This window comes from Triturus cristatus, chromosome 8 (assembly GCF_964204655.1).
Source record: "Triturus cristatus chromosome 8, aTriCri1.1, whole genome shotgun sequence".
NCBI lineage: Eukaryota > Metazoa > Chordata > Amphibia > Caudata > Salamandridae > Triturus > Triturus cristatus.
This window is the reverse complement of record NC_140591.1, coordinates 344,817,358-344,835,550: the sequence shown is the minus strand read 5'-3', so window position 1 is coordinate 344,835,550 and position 18,193 is coordinate 344,817,358. Positions and strand designations below refer to the sequence as shown.

Below are 18,193 nucleotides of genomic sequence, written 5' to 3'. Positions count from 1 at the left end.
GGGCATGCCTTTAGGTATTGCAGGGGTTTGTGGTGCAGGGGGTGTAGTCCCCCAGTCTGTTCAGAATCGAGCGAAGTCAGGTAACACACATGCTCCATCCCAGCCAATATATCTGCTCCAGCTTAGGAGCATATTACGGTCTCCAGCAGGGAGAAAAACAAGTGAGTTGTGGGATATACATTACACAATGAATAGATTATTATTTTGTGAAACATTGTCACTAGATGTGCACTTTAATGTACTTATTTAGCTACTTGCGTATCCATGGGGTATGGCCTGGAACAAACAGGCCGCATAGTCCCTTTCCAATCATATGATGTCATTTGCTGTTTGTGGGGTTACTTCAGGTAGTGTAGTAGAACCTGAGATAGAAGAGGCGGCATCGACAGAGTCCTCGTCGCTGCCACGGTCCTTGGGGCTATAAGCAGATTCCAATACCTGCCTGGGATCCCCCATCATAGCCGCCTTTTGCAGGGCCCTACCTTGGTCCAGTATTATTTGCTCTATGTCAGGCGCATGTCTCAATTTCGCTTTGTGATTTCTGCATCGTTTTCCTTGGCGGTTTCCCCGGGATGCTATGACCTGTGTTGCACCATGAAGTCCAGGAGATGCTGGCACTTTGCTCAAGTTTACAGAGTCCAACCACTCCCAGGCCGCAGTGGGGGTGTTGAAAAAGAATGTCTTTCCATGTGCCACTACTCTCAAAAGTGCTGGAAACAACAAGGAGTATTTGAGGTCAAGGCTGCATAGGCAGCGCTTCACCGCTAGGAATGAGTTCCTTTGCTTTTGCACTGCAGTGGTGTAATCCGGGAAAAGCATAACGCGGGCATTGTCCACCTGTATAGACTGAAGCTTACGAGGTTCCCGTAATATCGAGTCTCTGTCTTTGTAGTGCAGTAAGCAAACAGGAATGGTCTCGGACTTGAGCCCAGTTGGGGTGGTTCACTGGAACTCTATGTGACCACTCCACCAAAACATATTGTGACAGTGCCTCTGGTGGGATCATATCTCGGACCCATTGTTCAACACAATAAGTGATGTTCGAAAACAGCACCCTGGCAATGTAGGCTTGAAAAGGCGTATTGGTGTGTAATTAATTCAAAATCTGTGTCCGCCAACGCTCCTCCTTTGTGACCCCACTGCCAGGAAGCCACCCAAACACAAGGTCAAAACAACAATTGAAAAGGCTCGTTAATTTCTATACAAGATTATCTGTTCCACAAATCACAGATGATTAAACTGTTTTCCATCAAAACACACAAAAAAATCAAAATGCTGTATGTGGTAGTTATTCAGTAGTCTTGTAAGTTTCATTAGAATCCAAATATCAATTTCACAGAAGCAGTCCATTTAGCCCAGCCAACGTGTTTCGTCCCTATGGGAGATCATCAGGGTTGGTCAATATTTCAGTGTTGCATTCCACCCGGTCATAGATCCTTTTCTTCTTAGATACAATTTCGTACCACTAGACGGCGTGTCGTGTCCTCATCTTATTCTTAATCACTTCAATTTCCTGGTCCATATGTCTATCGAGTCCACAGTGGCAGTCCCATAATTTTGGATATTATATCCCTGGAGCATCCCTCTGTATCATCTGCTCAAGGGCATGCACCCAGGTTGTAGTTCCTGCTGTGAGGACTCTGTCCTCCATTGAGCGTGTCTTGTCGGCCAACTTACGATGGTCCACATGTTATAAGTTGAGATCCATTACTACAGCATCAATTGTGTTCTCTAGCGAGGTCTGTGTCTGCTCCAACGATGTCCCCAGCTTTTCCTCCGCCGCGAGTACTGCATCCAGCTTACTTCCCATTGAGTCGGTGGGCTTTTCACCTGCAGGTTTGTCCAGCAGAGTTCGCAGGGTTTGAGCCTGAGTGGGCGGCCCATCGTGACATGCACTCCAGCACCGTCTCTGAACTGGAGGATACCACTCAAGGGTCTCACTATTGGTCACCACTGGGTCAGACCCTGTGTTCTCACGGAAGTTGCAGTGGTTCGGGAGCTCGGGGTACAACTCAGTTCCAGCAAGTGACACCACCAGAAGATTTCAAGGGGGGAAGGGGTGGCAGTGCTGACAAACGGCCACAAACTCTGAAGGATCCACTCTGAGGTGTCCTTCAAGTAGAAGTGGGCCTGCTGTGCCAGCGGTGTCCTGTAAGAGAAGTTCCCGTAGTAGTGACAAGAAGTTGGGCTATATATGGCAATCTACTCCAGCCCTTCACTTCTAGGCTTTGATATGTGAAATCTGGTTACATAACAGCAGTGCTTTTAAGTCTCTCCATATTAGGCAGGGCCATTTTTTAGACCGGGTGTGGGCACAGCAGGAGATAACAAAATACTATTCACATACCACACGTCTCTGCCGCTTCTCCCAACCGGATTTGTCACAGTAGCCAGTTGTTTTGCCTCATTCCAGGTACGGTATTTCAACAGCCAGGAGCCTGTAAAAAGCTCGGAGTGTTGGACCTCACAGTAACCCTCTCCTGTCTCGTGTCAACCAGCCTTCAGGGACAGTGTCTTCATCTTCCATTTCCTGTGCTTCCCCTTCCCAGGCAGCCTACCAGCCAATTTCAGGCTCTTCTTTGTCACTAACCTCAGTGGATTGGAGCACTGGAGTAGCTGCCCTGCAGTCTTGTTACTCGTCGCGCCGGGTCTGTTCTTTTCACTCAGGCCCCGCAGTGTAGGCAGTATGGGCGTCAGATGGCGCCATCTCTTCAAGCCCAGGGGCACGGCAGTGATTGGAGCTTTCTCCACGCTTGGCGGTCTCCTGCAGGAGTTGGGCCGACACATCCAGTATCACTCTGCAGGGTCGCCGAGTTCGCTCATCAAGGCTGGGTCCGTCTGCAGCACAGTGCTCTCCGGATTCAACACCACTTACAGTTGGCTCTCCTAAAACGCTGCGTTTCTCCGTTCCCAGCAGCATGAGCTGTATTGCGCCCGGCGACACCCACCTCTCCAGGTCCAGGTCCACTATGGTGATTTGTGTTCCCTCTCTCTTGCCCAGCGGTCCCCTCAGGGGGTCGCATCAGTTTGTTCAGTGCGGGCCCACAAGTTTGTCCCGCAGACGTCACACGATGTGGCTGGGGCCATCAATAGTGGAGCTTTCTCCGTGTGACTTTGTGACATCTGTTTCTCTCCCAGACTGCGCAACGCATGTCAGGGCCAGCCCAGTCTTGAAGTCCGCCACCATCAATGCCTCTAATTTCCTTGTTCAACGCTGTATTCTATCCTCAGGGGCTCACATCTGCTCAGCAGCATGTAAGGGGGCGATAGGTACGTTCCCTGCGCATCCGACCCTGCTCTCTTGCTGGTAAATAATGGATTATGGGGAATCGATATTGAAGATTCAGAGAAGCACGTCTGCCATCTTGGCTCCCCTGGCCATGCCTCCCATGGGTGTGTTGGTGTTGGTTGCAGTGGCATATGATGGTTGGTGTGTGATGTATGCTTTTTTGTGTTTTCTTATGTACATAATAGTGGTCGTTGTGGAGGTTGCAGTGGTAATAGTCTGTGGATAAGAGTTTGTTGGTGAGCTGATAATGGTGGCGGTGATAGTAATGATTGTGGTAATGGTGGTTGTGCTAATGGCAGTGAAGGTTGTGGAGGTGGTGTAATGGTGCTGGCGGTAATGGTGCTGGTGGTAATGGCGCTGGTGGTGGCAGTGGTGTGCATGTTGGATTTACACAAGTTTAGCATAGTCTGAGTTGGTGTATGCAATGGTCCCAAACATTTGCTCATTGCTTCCTATCGTTTACTTGTATGCTTGCTATTTGGGATCATTCACTCACTGTTATGGAACAGGTGTTCAAATTGAGTTAATGTTAACCAAACCTTTTACTCAATTACTGTAAATATTTTGGTACATATTTGAAGATGGACATTTTGATTGCCTCAATTGACACTTGGCTTTGGGTTGCATCTGAAAAAAGACTGATCAAATTTTCACCAATCCAAAAATCCACAAAATGACAGAAAGCCTGTTGTGCCATAAAGATTTTACAACTTATGTGGTTTCAGAGTTGCGTGCTTAGAAAAACTTTGGTGTGAAATCCCATTTTAGTAATACCAAGCTTTTCATTTGGGACCCTTTATAACTTGAAGAAAATTGTTGAATTAATCTGCATCAATCCTCCAAATTTTGTGGGGAGGCGGTGGGACAAAGTTATTAAATGTGTAAAAATTGATTTCTCCTTTGAAATAGTTTGTCAACCGTAACTACAGCAGTGCAACAACACTACTGTTATATCTACACAGGAGACAACAGATACAGTAGCATGTATGCAGGGATCCCCATCCATGGGGAAGGCAGTGTGTCTGGTTGTCGGGCTAAGTGTGAGGTGTGACTTTTTGCATGCCGCTCAGTGTGTTTGATGCTGCTGTAGCTTGCTGAAGTACTGCTCTTGAAGCCGTGTGGAGTTCTGGACTGAGAACACCACAGGCAAAGAGCGAGAGAGAGGAAAGTTGTCAAACAAGGGATTCGGTTTTTTTTATCACTGGAAGACAATATTCTCCTTCAGAAGTAATCATGGCTTGCCTTAAATCTATTGCGATGCAAAATAGTCACCTTCCCAGTGTTGTCCGATGGTCCGAATCTAAGATAGTGCTAACCTTTTTTTTCTTTGTTTTTTAGCCTGGACCATATGTAAGGAGGCTTTAAATTGTGATGGATGCATTGTAACTCATTTGTTCCCCTATAATTTGCCACCTTCATTGCCCCTTTAGAAGCCTTTTTTCCCCAGATGTTTGTTCTATTTTTCTGCTGCTGAATTCCTTTCTGGATGCTGTAGTTCTGGTGCATATGTTGCTGTATCTGAAAGAAACACGTTAGTTAGATTCCTCACCTTAGAATATCCCCAGGTGTCAGGCTGGATCCGGCAAGATTTTTCATCAGCAATACCCCTTGCGCGTCGCTAGGCGTCGTCTGCGGCTCGGCGTCGTGCGCGCGCTGACGTCAGTTCTTCTTTTTTTCCGCGCCAGACAGCGCCGATCCAGGAAGAGCTTACCCCTTTAGTCATTTTTTGACTAAAACGAACTGGTACCGGTAGGATGCCTGGGTTTAAAGCCTGTGACTCCTGTCACTGACTGATGTCGGTGACGGACCACCATCACCGGTGCCTTTACTGTCTTGGGGCCGACCACGATGCAGAGTCGTGCCTCGACTGCCAGGCCTTGACCTCGAAGGCTAGGTGGGAGCAGTCCCGTAAGCTTCTCGAGCTTTGGCACTCGGCTCCGCTCCGTTCACGGTCTCGGTCCAGGAGGAGGTCGAAGGACCGGTTGCCGGAGCCGCAGCCACCATCACCGCTCGTCGGGTTCCAAGTCTTCGGGTAAGTCGAAGCATGGAAGAAGTCCAAGAGATGACATCGCTCTTCGGACTCCCCTCGCCGGTCGCGCGACTCGGTCGAGAGTCCGAGTGGTACCACCCCTGCGGCTCCGTCAGAGCTGCGCCCGTCCCCATACCCGCCAGTCCCTGGAACTGACGCAACTCCGGCGGAGATCAGTGCCTTCCTCTCGGCCATGAGGGGCCTGGCTCCGCCGTCAATGCCTGCCGGCGTGCCTTCGGACCCCGTGGGCTCGACTGGGCGGCTCTGGCCCCGGCGCCGTCGTCGACTTCGGTCCCGACGCCTCAGGTCCCCGTGGGATCCAGGCCTGGATCTCAGTCGGTGCCGGTCGACCTCACGACGCCTCCTCCGCCGGCGCCGACACTGGTTCCACCCCCGGCACGTCTCGGGACGACGCCATTCCTCGGTTCGGGCCCTGTGCCGTGCGGCGCAGATGGATGACCAATTCATCTTCCGTCCGGCTCCGGTTCTTCCCCCTGTTTATCAGGAATCGGATTACAGGGGCGACTGGGAGGGGTCTGAGGACCCTCTGGCCCACCAGAGCCAGTTATCACGGGACTGGACATATGAGCTGGGGGATTCCAGTGGACTTGATACCTCCCCTGACACTGGCTTCATCTCTCCTCCGACCGTGGCTTCGGAGGAAGGTGCTACCTTTTCCGTGGTGTTGGGTAAGGCAGCCGAAGCCCTCAGGCTCAAGCTCCCTACTATGGCTGTGAGGACTAACCTCCTCACTGAAGTGCTCCAACCGTCAGCAAGCTCCTCGGAGCCTCTGCTGCCGTTTAGCGAAGCACTGATGGACGTTCTTAAGGGCACCTGGCCCAAGCCCTCCACAGTACCTCCTGTGGATCGGAACGTAGCCCGACGCCACCGCCCTGCTCCGGGCGACCCCAGTTTTCTCTCTCAACACCCCACCCCTGAGAGCCTGGTTATCCAGGCCTCTACTTCCCAGACCTCCGTCCCGTCCGCTCCCCCGGATCGGGAATCCAAGAGACTGGAGCAGTTTGGCAAAAAGCTGTTCTCCTCCCTTAGTTTAGGGCTGCGGTCTATTAACACCGCTTGTCTCTTGGACCGTTACTCCCACTCTCTGTAGGATATGGTGGAGGACGTGCTGCCCCTGTGTCTGGAGGAGGCCCGGATACGGCTCGCCCAGGCTCTTGCCGACGGACGGGACGCTTCGCTGTATGCCATCCGATGTGGTTTGGACACAACGGACTCGCTTGGCAGGGCAATGTCGTCCACGGTGGCGCTTCGTCGTCACGCCTGGTTGCGGTCCACGTCTTTTTCCGGGGATGTCCAGAGCACCCTCATGGACATGCCCTTTGATGGCGATCACCTCTTTGGCGCCAAAGCGGACAGTGAGCTGGAGCGCTTTAAGGAGTCCAGGGCCACGGCCAAGTCCTTGGGTCTCACGGCCCGCGCCCGCAAACTTGCGCTTTTCGCCCCTTTCGTGGCCAAGGAAGGGGCGCCCCCTCACGTCCGCCTAGCCACAGGCCGCAGAATCATCCTCCACGCGGTCGCGGATTCCACCGAGGCGGTACAGGGAGACAACGTGCCGGTCCATCCACATCCACCCCAGCAGCATCCGCCTCAAAGCCTTCCTAGTCCGTACTTTCAGGCCCATTCCACGCCAGTGGGAGGCAGAGTTCACCATCACCTGCTCCACTGGCGTTCCATCACTTAGGACAGGTGGGTGCTGCAAATTGTCCGAAGGGGCTACTCCCTCCCCTTCGAGACGACCCCTCCAGCATGTCGGGGGATCACTTGAATCTTCTACGGGAGGAAGTTACGGTCCTCTTGGCCAAAGGGGCCGTCGAGCGCGTTCCTGGTCCAGAAGTAGGCCGTGGTTGTTATTCCCACTACTTTCTGGTTCCCAAGAAGGGCAAAGGGAGCCTACGCCCTATCTTGGACCTCAGGAGCGTCAACGCCTTCCTCCGGAAGGAGAGGTTCAAGATGCTCACCTTAGCTCAGGTTCTGGCTGCCCTAGACCCTGGAGACTCGATGGTAGCGTTGGACTTGCAGGACGCTTATTTTCACATCCCCGTCCTGCCGGCCCACCGGCGTTACCTGCGGTTCACGGTGGGTCAGGAGCATTTTCAGTTTACCGTGCTCCCCTTCGGACTCACCAGTGCCCCTCGGGTGTTCACGAAAGTGATGGCGGTGGTCGCAGCTCATCTGCGCAGATCAGGGGTCCCAGTCTTCCCCTATCTCAACGACTGGTTGTTCTCCATCAATGTGCCGAAGTCGCATCTGAGTCCCTCCCAGAAGCTCCTCTTCATCGGAGCGGTTCTGGACTCGGCGCAGTTCCGGACTTATCCTCCGGAGCAGCGGGTCCGGGATATTCAGCGCAATGTCAGCAGGTCTGCACGTTGGAGTTTCCAAGGCAGCACTCGCTCGGGGACGCCTTTCGTTGCGAGTGGAGTTGCGGTCTGTTGTACACCTTTCCGCCTATACCACTTCTGCCCAGAGTGCTGAAGAAGATCAGGCGAGACCGAGCCCAAGTCATCTTGGTGGCTCCGGATTGGGCACGAAGGTACTGGTATCCCGAGCTACTCAGTCTGTCAATCGATCCCCCGATTCGACTGCCTCTTCAGGAGGACCTTCTGTCGCAGCAGAAGGGGACGGTCCTCCACCCGAACCTGTCCAGTCTCCACCTCCATGCGTGGAGATTGAGCAGCGACAGTTGATGCCATTTGACTTGCCTCCTGAAGTCTGCGATGTGATTCTGGCAGCCAGGCATCCCTCCACAAAAACGGTATATGCCTGCAGGTGGAACAAATTTGTGGCATGGTGCACAGCAAAGGCTGTGGATCCCCTCTCCGCGCCTCTTTCTGCGGTTCTCCTCTTTCTTCTTTCCATGGCCCAGCAGGGCTTTGCTCTGGGCACCCTAAAAGGTTATGTTTCTGCTATCTCTGCTTTCTTACGGCATCCTGATCAGCCTTCTCTTTTCAAATCCCCTGTTGTTTCTCGTTTCTTCACGGCATTACTCACATGTTTCCTCCTGTCCCCTTCGTAATTCCTCAGTGGGATTTGAACCTGGTCTTGACATGTCTGATGTGCGCTCCCTTTGAGCCTCTTCATAATTGTCCCCTTCGTCTTCTGACAGTTAAGACTGCAATTCTGGTAGCCATCACCTCGGCTAGATGAGTGAGTGAGCTCCAGGCTCTATCTTCTAAGCCTCCTTTTCTTTCTGTCCATCCGGACAAGGTTGTCCTCTGGCTTGTCCTTCCTTTCTTCTGAAAGTGGTGACTGACTTTCATATCGGGCAGTCTGTCACGTTGCCCACCTTCGGTCCGCCTCCGCATCCTTCGAAAGAGGAAGAGAGACTCCACCGTCTGGACCCAAAACAGGCGCTGTCCTTTTATTTGGACCGCACCAAACAGTTCCGGGTGGACGACCAACTCTTTGTTGACTACGTGGGTGCTAAGAAGGGGCGGGCAGTACACAAGCAAACCATCTCGCGGTGGGTCGTATTGTGTATAAAAGCTTGTTACTCCTTGGCTAAAAAGGACCCTAAAAAGGACCCTCCTGTAGGGCTGAGAGCCCATTCCACCCGGGCCACAGCGGCAACTACTGCCCTGGGCCGAGGAGTCCCCTTGCAGGACATCTGTCAGGCAGCAACGTGGGCCTCGCTGCACATGTTTGCCAAGCATTATTGCCTGGACAGCCAAGTCCGGTGAGACGGCTTCTTTGGCCATTCTGTTCTCCAGGACTTTCTGGTGTGATCTTGGTTCGCAGACTTACCACCGGGGTTGATATTGCTGGGGTATCTATTCTAAGGTGAGGAATCTAACTAACGTGTTTCTTTCAGATGAACAAGTTACTTACCTTCGGTAACGATGTATCTGTAAGAAACATTGGTTAGTTAGATTCCTCACCGACCCACCCATCCTCCCCGTTCTGCGAACCAACATCTAGGGTTAAGGTTATCCTTTTCAGGGCCCTAGACTTTTTGGCACCAGTGTCGGTCTCTTGCATGGCTCTGCGTTCCTGGCGTGGAAAGCTGTGTACAAGCGCGCGAGGGCGGCGTCTAAGTACTCCGACGACATCATTCCGGCGCACGACGCCGACAACGGACGCGGAGCCGCAGATGACGCCTAGCAACGCGCAAGGGGTATTGCTGACGAAAAATCTTTCCGGATCCAGCCTGACGCCTGGGGATATTCGAAGGTAAGTAACTTGTTTGTTCATTCCCAACCCTGGTTCAGGTTGGTTTTGGTTCCTTGCTTATCATCCAAAGCAATGTAGATTTTTGCTGTTTATGTCTCTTTCCTCTTGACAGGTTCTCTTAAAGAGACATTTGCCACCTTTTACATGAATATTGAGTGCATGGTAGCACTTTGGCTACAGGCTGTCAAATTGGAAATTTGGACCTTCACAGCATTCAGCTGTACCGTATGTGCCAATAGCATAATTCTAATGGTTATATCTCAGTTGGTATTGTTTTTCTGTTAGAATATTAGTGATGCTTTTGACAAAACTATATATAGAAGCAATATTCTCCTAGGAAAAATTATACAACTGAGAAGTGAATGATTCACTATTATGTGAAAATAATTCACAAAATAACAAATACAAGCAACAGTAAAATTGTATTCAGATGGAAACCTCGAACCATAGATTACTCACCTTGTGCCTATCCTCCAGGTAACACATTGGATCCGTAAAACTCAGTTGACTCTGTTCCGATCCAGAAGGGACTCATGGAGCTGCATATAAGCACCATCTATGTGCACTGGCTTTAATTCCATTTTTAAGCTAGCCATTCATCCCTGGTGGAGTCTCCCCTTAACCCTCAGAATCTGAGGGCGATTTTATGCAGGGTCCTGTCAATGCGCAAGCAGGGTTTCAACTTCCATCTTTAAAACTCAGGTTTTATTTTTGCATCCATGCAGTATCCCTCTCCTTTTTTTTTTTTTTAATACAGTTTTATATAGCACGAGCTCGGCCCGAAGGTTTTTGAGCGCTTTACATGAGCACCGGTTATGTTACACAATGACACATTCAGGCACGGGGAGAGTAAGTCATTTGCCCAGAATCACAGGATGTGGATGCGACCCTGAGGCTCGAACCTTAGTTTCTAGCACCAAAGTGGGCAATCTAGCTGTCAGACCACATCCTCCCCCATCTCTACTTCTGGAGGGATCCGGGAAACTCTAGGCATTGAGGGCCATTGAGATAGTTATATGGTTTTACTTATTTTCAGGTAGTGGTACTTTTGTTTTCTGAGGTGTCTACTTTGGAATTGATCAGGTACTGCTTGGCTGGGTAGGATTTTTAAAGATAAAAAATCTTCAGGTGAAATAGTATCGTTAAGAAGAAAAATTCACTTCCCGTTTCTGGCAGTGGTTTATAGTGTCTCGCAAAGGGAAATACATTTCCCTTTCCTAGGTCCCGGTCTGATGGCTGGAATAATTAAAAGATAAGAAATCTGCTGAAAAATCTAATTTCCCATTGGACTCGACATTATTAGAAGTAAGTAGATTTGTCTTCTATGTATATGTGACTCTGAAATGTAAAATAAGTTTTCAGTTTGTGCTTCATGGAAACGATTAATTCATACTAAAAGATTAATTTAAATGTTAACCAGTAATGCTTTTCACTTGTTGATTTATTGTTTAATATGTTTAGAAACTAGGTACCCCAATTGAAACGAGGTATCAAGAAGCTGATGAACGGCCACAATTGTTGGAAAAGCTTGCACAAAGACTACAATATTATTCAAACATATTAGAAGACTACAGAAACCAGGTAACATAAGAGACTGGTTCCCCTTTCAACATGTTTGTATTTTAGATAATTTCCTTTCAGCTTACATAAGGTGTCATGTCAGTTGTATCACTTACCTTTGAAGGTTTAAATGTTTTAAATCACCCTTTCTTGGTTTTCAAAACGGAATATTCGCTGGCAGTTAACTGGGTCAGTCTGCAGCAAGGGTGTTTTTTTGTAGGCTGTAGCTTAGCCAGTGACATTCGAGGGTTGTAAATCTCAAATTTCCCAACTAAAGAAGCTGTTGGCTGTAGGGTGGAGGGGTGAGATGACCAAGGTTCTGAATGGACTAATTTCATAAGGAACAGGGTTAGTGCTGATTTACATTAGGTGAGCCGCTGTCTAGAGAGGCACAATGGGCAAAAAACTATGGGTTGAAATGCTAACCAAGCAACTGCCCCTGGGTAGACTATTTGCAAGCATTCATCCCATCACCTTAAGCTTGTCCGATTGCTAGTAGCATGCCTGACAACTTGAGCCTGGTGCAGCCCAAGTTCCAAAAAGTAGTATATTTTCTCCCATTTAAGATGCACTTTTGTGGGTTCAGATGTACTACTTTTTTGGCCAACCGGAGACTATATATATCTATAGATATAGATATGTATTTATTTATTTATATATATATATATTTTGAAGATCCTGATCCCACAAAATTGACAAAGTAAAACCTCTGAAAGAAACGACAAGGAAAACCGAACCACAGGACGAAAAGAAAAATGAAAAACCAACTCAGACATAGCAGACCTGACTCAGGACCCCAAGACCCATCTACCAGCCAATAATGCATTTGAGCAGTGTCATCGCAAACATACCAGTTGAAGCTAAGCTCCTGCTCGTCCCACCTGCGCTTAGTAGTTATTCATGGGTACTCATGACTAAGATCACACAAATGCAATCGCCCTTGAGTCCCTGCTCTGGAATCATATACTTGAAATGTACTTTCACTACACTCACTCATCTGTGTCTCTGCTACATGAAGCCTTGATGGTAGAGTTGTCAAATCGGTGAATGCAGGCAGGGTGGCATGTTTCTAGTCCTTGTCTTTTACAAATCATTTTATTAATCATTGACAACCTGTGTACTAAGCACAAGTTGCAAATAGAAAAAGAGGAGAGCATGCAATTAATTAATAGGGCTAGCTGATTTATGGGTCTGGCTGGGCTCTAAGAGTCCGTGCACAAGCTGAGCCATGAAAACATTCTGAGTGTATATGGCACAAGAAACAAACTGTTAAAATACAAAACAATCTCTTCAAAATTCCAAAAAGCATATGTTCGAGGCATATGAGCTGTAGATCATATGCGTTAAGCATAGATCGCCATCTGGTGTTGGGCTTGGATGTTTGCACTTTGTTTATCTCCGAAGAAGTGTTTGTTTTCACGAGGTAGGTGACTCCTCCTTACAGTGATAGTGCGCATGGGCATCAACACCATCGCCATATTGTTTTTTTCCGCCATCGGGTTCGGATGTGTATTGCGGCGCTCCGGTTCGATATCGTCTTCGAACCTTTTCAACTCGCAATCCTTACCACTCAACGGTATTGTTTTTGATCGCGGTTTCCCTTTCGACGCGCATCGTAAAATCCAATAACTTCGATCGGTGCTTCAAAGCGGGCCGTGAGGCCTACGCGCGCCAACATTCCATGGAACGGACTCCATTTAAGAAATACTCTGGGTGTGATGCTAAGTTCCCACACACAGACCTGCACGAGGTCTGTAACCTCTGCCTATCCTCGGTGCACGAAGAAATCAACTGTTAGGCCTGTCGATCATTCTGATCGAAGAAAACGATTTGTGACCGTCGGGCTCGACGTCACGAGATGAGATGCCGGTGCCAGACATCTTCAGACAAGAGTCGGAATTCCAATCCGGCTCCGAAGAAGAAGACCAAATCTCCTTGTCTGAAGCCGACGAGTCCGATATGGAAGAAGACTTCAACATCACTCCGGCTCAACGAACAGTGAGTAACGAGCCCTAACTGCCCACAGGAACACCAAAGTCTCCTGTTACACTTTCACCCTCGGGCCCAGGACGACACTGTGATAACATTTCAGACGCCCCGGCCTCAGGCCCGGCTATGAAACATAAGCATAAGTCTTCCGGTTCGGTATCGGGTCGACCCACATCTTCGGCACCGAAACCTAAGACCGAACCTGACGCTTCGCTGTTGGCACTGAATACATCTTCGGCACCGAAAGACTCTGATCAGAAACCACATAAAGCCAAGGCTTCTGAGCCAATACCAACTAAACCCAAAACTTCGGAACCGACACCTGCTAAACCGAAAGCTTCGGAGCCGAAACCAGCTAAAGACAAAGCTTCGGAACAGAAATCAACTGAAGAGAAACCTTTAGCTCCGAAACTGGGAAAACTCAAACCTTCGGAGCCGAAACATCCCGCACCGAAAGGCACGGACCCCAAAAATCACGGAGCTATTCTTAAACCCTCTGAATCCAAACAGAAGGACAAAGATACTCCATCCAAAGAACTTCCTCCTCAAGACTCTTTGGATCCAAAACGGAGACAATTACATATTGACCCTGAAACAGGAAAACCTCTAGCAACTCTTCCTAAAAAACAGAAGATGGATCTTCCTGAGGACTACCATATACCTCTAAAGATAAAAGACATGGGTACTAACCCCTCTCCCCCTTATATACCTCCCTCTCCTCCACCTTTTAACCCAAACTTATTGATTTCACCATCCAACTCACCACCACCACATTTCTCACCTGAGCCACAGGATGATAATATCTGAAAGAGACACGTTAGTGATCGATTCCTTACCTTAGAATATCCCCAGGCGTCAGACTGGATCCGTAAAGTTTTCGTCAGCAGTACCCCTGCGCGTCAGTAGGCATTGTTGTACCGCTCCGCGTACGTCACTGGCGTTGTAGCCCCCGAGATGATGTCGTCTGAGCTACTTGGATGCCACACGCGCGCTGACGTCAGTTCTTTCTTTTTCCGCGCAGCAGCGCGGATCCGAGAGAGAGCGGTACCCCTAGTTGAAAGTTTTAACTTGGTTTCTGACAACTTGTTTTGTCGAGTATTCGACTCCTGGTGCAGTAGGAATGCCCGGGTTTAAATCCTGTAGGGCCTGCCACCAGAACATGTTGGTAGCGGACCCGCACTACTTGTGTCTCTTTTGCTAGGGGCATGCCCATGACCCCGAGACGCGCCCCGATTGTCGGGCCATGGCACCGAAAGCTTTGCGGGAGCGTTCCTGAAAGTTGTTGGAGGTCCGGCAATCGGTTCCGTGCCAACTGAGGTCCCGCTCCCGTGGGCGGTCAAGGGACCTGTCACGGAGCCATCAGCATCGCTCGCCGGAATCAGGGACAGGTAGGTCATGGCACCATAAAAAGTCAAAGAAGCGACGTCGCTCTTCTTCTACCCCTCACCGGTCGCAGGACGCGGTGGAGGGGGTGGGCGGTCACTCCCCTGCGGCTCTGTTGTTGCCTGTGGACTACTCACCGTTTCCAGGCCCTCACACGACTTCGGGCCCCTCCGGAGCGCCTATGGGCCCTGCGAACCCCTTGAGTGGATCTGCCCCCGTGCCGCTGCCTTTGGCCTCGGCTACGCCGGCACCATACCCTGTAGTGGCAACCTCGGCACCGGGCGCGGCGCCGCCGCTGAATCCGGACGGCGCCGAACCAGGATTGGTCTCTTACCCCCGATTCCCTTTCTTGGTGGGGAGTTTGTCCCGTTTCCCCGGGCACCTCATCCTTACCGGCCTCCTCAACAACCGGTGGACGAAGGGGAGTACTGGGAGGGGTCTGAAGACCCTCTTGCAGCTCAATGCGAGGATGAGCCTGAATGGTAAGGCAACATGGAGGGTCCAGTGGATCTGGATTTCTCTCCACACCCTGGTACACTGTCCCCTTCTTCTGTGGCCACGGAGGAGGTCGGGACTTTTTCAGTGGTGTTGCGTAGGGCGGATGAGGCTCTTAACCTCGAGCTCCCTTCTGTACCTATCAGGACCAATCTCCTGACCGAGGTGCTGCAGCCACCGTCCTCCTCCGCGGAGCCGCTGCTGCCCTTCAACAAGGCGCTTACTGACATCCTGTTGAGCACCTGGACCAAACCTAACTCAGAGGTCCCTGTAGATAAGGGTGTGTCACGCCGTCATCGCCCGACCCCGGGCGACCCCAGCTTTCTCTCAGACCTACTGGCTTCCCCGGGGATGTCCAGAACACTTTGTTAGACATGCCCTTTGATGGCACTCGCCTCTTTGGTGACAAGGTGGATAGCACCCTGGAACGCTTTAAGGACTCTCGGACTACGGCCCAATCCTTGGGTCACGCCACCACACGTACTCGTAGTCCACTTTTCGCTCCTTTCGAGGTCAGGGTCGAGGCGCCCAAGTGCGTTCCTATCAGACCCGCAAGCCTGCGCAGCCGCAATCTCAGCACAGCCGCAGACGTTGGACCCGCCTTGGTGGGTCCCGAGGACAGCGGGCAGATCAATACACCACCGCCCATGCCGCCTCAAAACCTTCCTAGTCCAGTGTTTCAGGCCCACCAGACGCCAGTGGGTGGCAGTATTCGCCATCACCTTCCCCAGTGGTACACCATCACCTCGGACAGGTGGGTTCTGCAAATAGTCCTAAGGGGCTACTCCCTTTCCTTCGAGTCTACCCCTCCAGCTATGCCACCTTAGTACCACCGCATGTCGGGGGATCACTTGGCACTTCTCTAGCAGGAAGTTGTGGCCCTCTTGGCCAAGGGGGCCATCGAGCGCGTTCCGACGCCAGAAGTAGGTCGTGGTTGTTATTCCCACTACTTCCTGGTTCCAAAGAAGGACAAGGGTCTGCGTCCTATCTCAGATCTCCGGAACATCAATCGCTTCCTCTGGAAGGAGAAGTTCAAGATGCTCACGCTTGCTCAGGTCTTGTCTGCCCTAGACCCGCAAGACTGGCTGGTAGCGCTGGACTTGCAGGATGCTTGCTTTCATATACCCATCCTGCCGGCCCACCGGCATAACCTACGGTTCACGGTAGGCCACGAGCATTTTCAGTTCACCATGCTCCCTTTTGGCCTTACCAGAGCCCCTCGGGTGTTCACGAAAGTGATGGCGGTAGTTGCAGCTCATCTGGGTTCAGGGTTTCAGTCTTCCCTTATCACGACGACTGGCTGTTGAAGGCGGGCTGGCCCAAGGCAGTCGTCTCCCACCTCCAGACTACGAGCGACCTCATGCATTTGCTGGGGTTTTCAATCAATGTGCCGAAGTCGGGGGCGTGGCCTAGCTTTGAAGCAAGATGGCCGCGTAAGTCTTCGGCACCTTCAGAACCTCCTCCCCAGCATGTATCCTGTAAATTATCCAGGCCTTCGACTCTCGATTCGGACTGCTGAGAGTGTGCGGTGTCTGTCCGTGTTTCTCCGAGCTCCGACGCTGGCTGCAAAGTGCTGAAACAGGTCCAGTCATTTTGGGCCCTGGGTGCGTCTCTTAAGCCTGGGGCTGTATTGATCCTGCAGGCCGGCACTGTGCATGGTTGGAGCGGCCACCTCGGACCGGAAGTCGCCGGTCGGCGGAAGACACTGATGTCGGTGGTCGCTGCTGCATCCGGGCGCGGCGTCTCCCGACTGCAAGGAAACGCAGCACTACTTCTCTTCTGGACCCCCCGCCTGGGCACTTGATTATCGGTGGGTCTGGTGCGGACTCCATCGGGACCCACCTGTGAGCTGCGCTGCCTGCTCGGCTGTGCGTGCCCCGCCGAACCTCCCGGCAATATCCGCCATTGAGCTGCGGGGCTCCACCGGGGGACTGTGATTGTTTGCTGCGGCTCCCTCTCGTAACGGGCATTTGCGTAAGCCCACTGTTTTGCAGCTGCAGAGGGGGAGCGCATACCTGTTACCATCGGGGCACCCTGTGTCCTCTACTATTGCGGAGCAGTGCTTTAATGATTGTGAACCCAGATGCAGGAGCCCCGTTGACTATATGGGGTGTGAGCAGCGTGTAGCTGATATTGGACGTCTTGTTGGGCCCTGCCTCGGCCGCACTGCTGGTTGTGCGGGTGTATCCTGATCACGAGGGTTTGCACATCACGGACAACACGCAGCTCATCGCGCTGAGGGCCATCCGGGCCTTCAGGCTTGCGGCCAAGGAGGTGACGCATTAAGGACTTGCTGACCCATCGCCACCCGGGAGTGCGTTCCACACGAGCCCGGTGCTTCGAAGGCGCCGGTTCTGGCCTACTAGGGCTGTGTTCCCACCTGGGAGGGCCGTTGGCGGCGCGGGCGGTCCGTGTGGTGGGCTGCTGAGCAGAGGAGATTGGACCTCTACTTGACGACGCACTCCTAAATGGGTCCGATCCGTTAACTCCAGGGGCCACCGCCGATGGTGGGGGGTGCCCTGCTGATCGGTGAAGTGACCACTCAACATTCACGGGGGTCGCGGCTGGTCCACGGCTGGACTGCGACCCTCGAGACAGCCCTCGGATGCATTAGTGCCCGGAGTGTAGAGCGCTGGAGGACACGCGCCCAGGTACAACACAGCCGACTAATAGACTAGGGTGCAGTGAGGGATCCACACACACGCCTCCTGGGCCCGAGTTGCCCCGTGATGGTTTTTCTGGGCCTGGGGTTACGGAGTGGAGGGCCCGAGAACACTCTTGACCTGCTCGCACTGGAAATGGGGAAAGATAGACCCCTTAGAGGAGCACAAGCGAACAAAATCATGCAATATACAGTACCGGGCCCAACGTCGGCGGAGCGCACCAGACCGAACCCTGAGCAGGGACCACCGCAGGGATCGGCGGCACAAGATAAGGCAGATATCCTGGAGGCCATTAGAGACTCGCGGGCGGCGTTGGAGTCCAAGATGGATGGTATGGCCATGGACATTAATCACCTGCGCCTAGACCTACGGAAGGTGGCGGATCGGGTCACTTCTACGGAAGGGGACTTGACCTCCTTGCAAGCGGAGGTCCAACACTTGCAAGCGACGGTGTCTGCGTTGAAGGAGCACACCTCTCATCTTGAAGACGGGGCGGAAGATGCGGAGGGGCGCTCGAGGAGAAACAACCTCCGTATTTTGGGCTTTCCGGAAAAGGTGGAGGGGCCGGCAGAATGGTCCCCCCCCCCCCCCCCCGGT

At 51.7% G+C, this 18,193-nt stretch overlaps 1 protein-coding gene across 1 annotated transcript in view; it reads left to right on the top strand.

The window, feature by feature from the left end:
* Positions 1–18,193, top strand: part of HSPH1 (heat shock protein family H (Hsp110) member 1) — a 702,844-nt gene that overhangs the window by 630,950 nt on the left and 53,701 nt on the right. Inside the window, exon 16 of the mRNA XM_085621665.1 lies at positions 10,968–11,087. Within this exon, the coding sequence (XP_085477791.1) occupies positions 10,968–11,087 (120 nt within the window). The remainder of the gene's footprint in view (positions 1–10,967; positions 11,088–18,193) is intronic.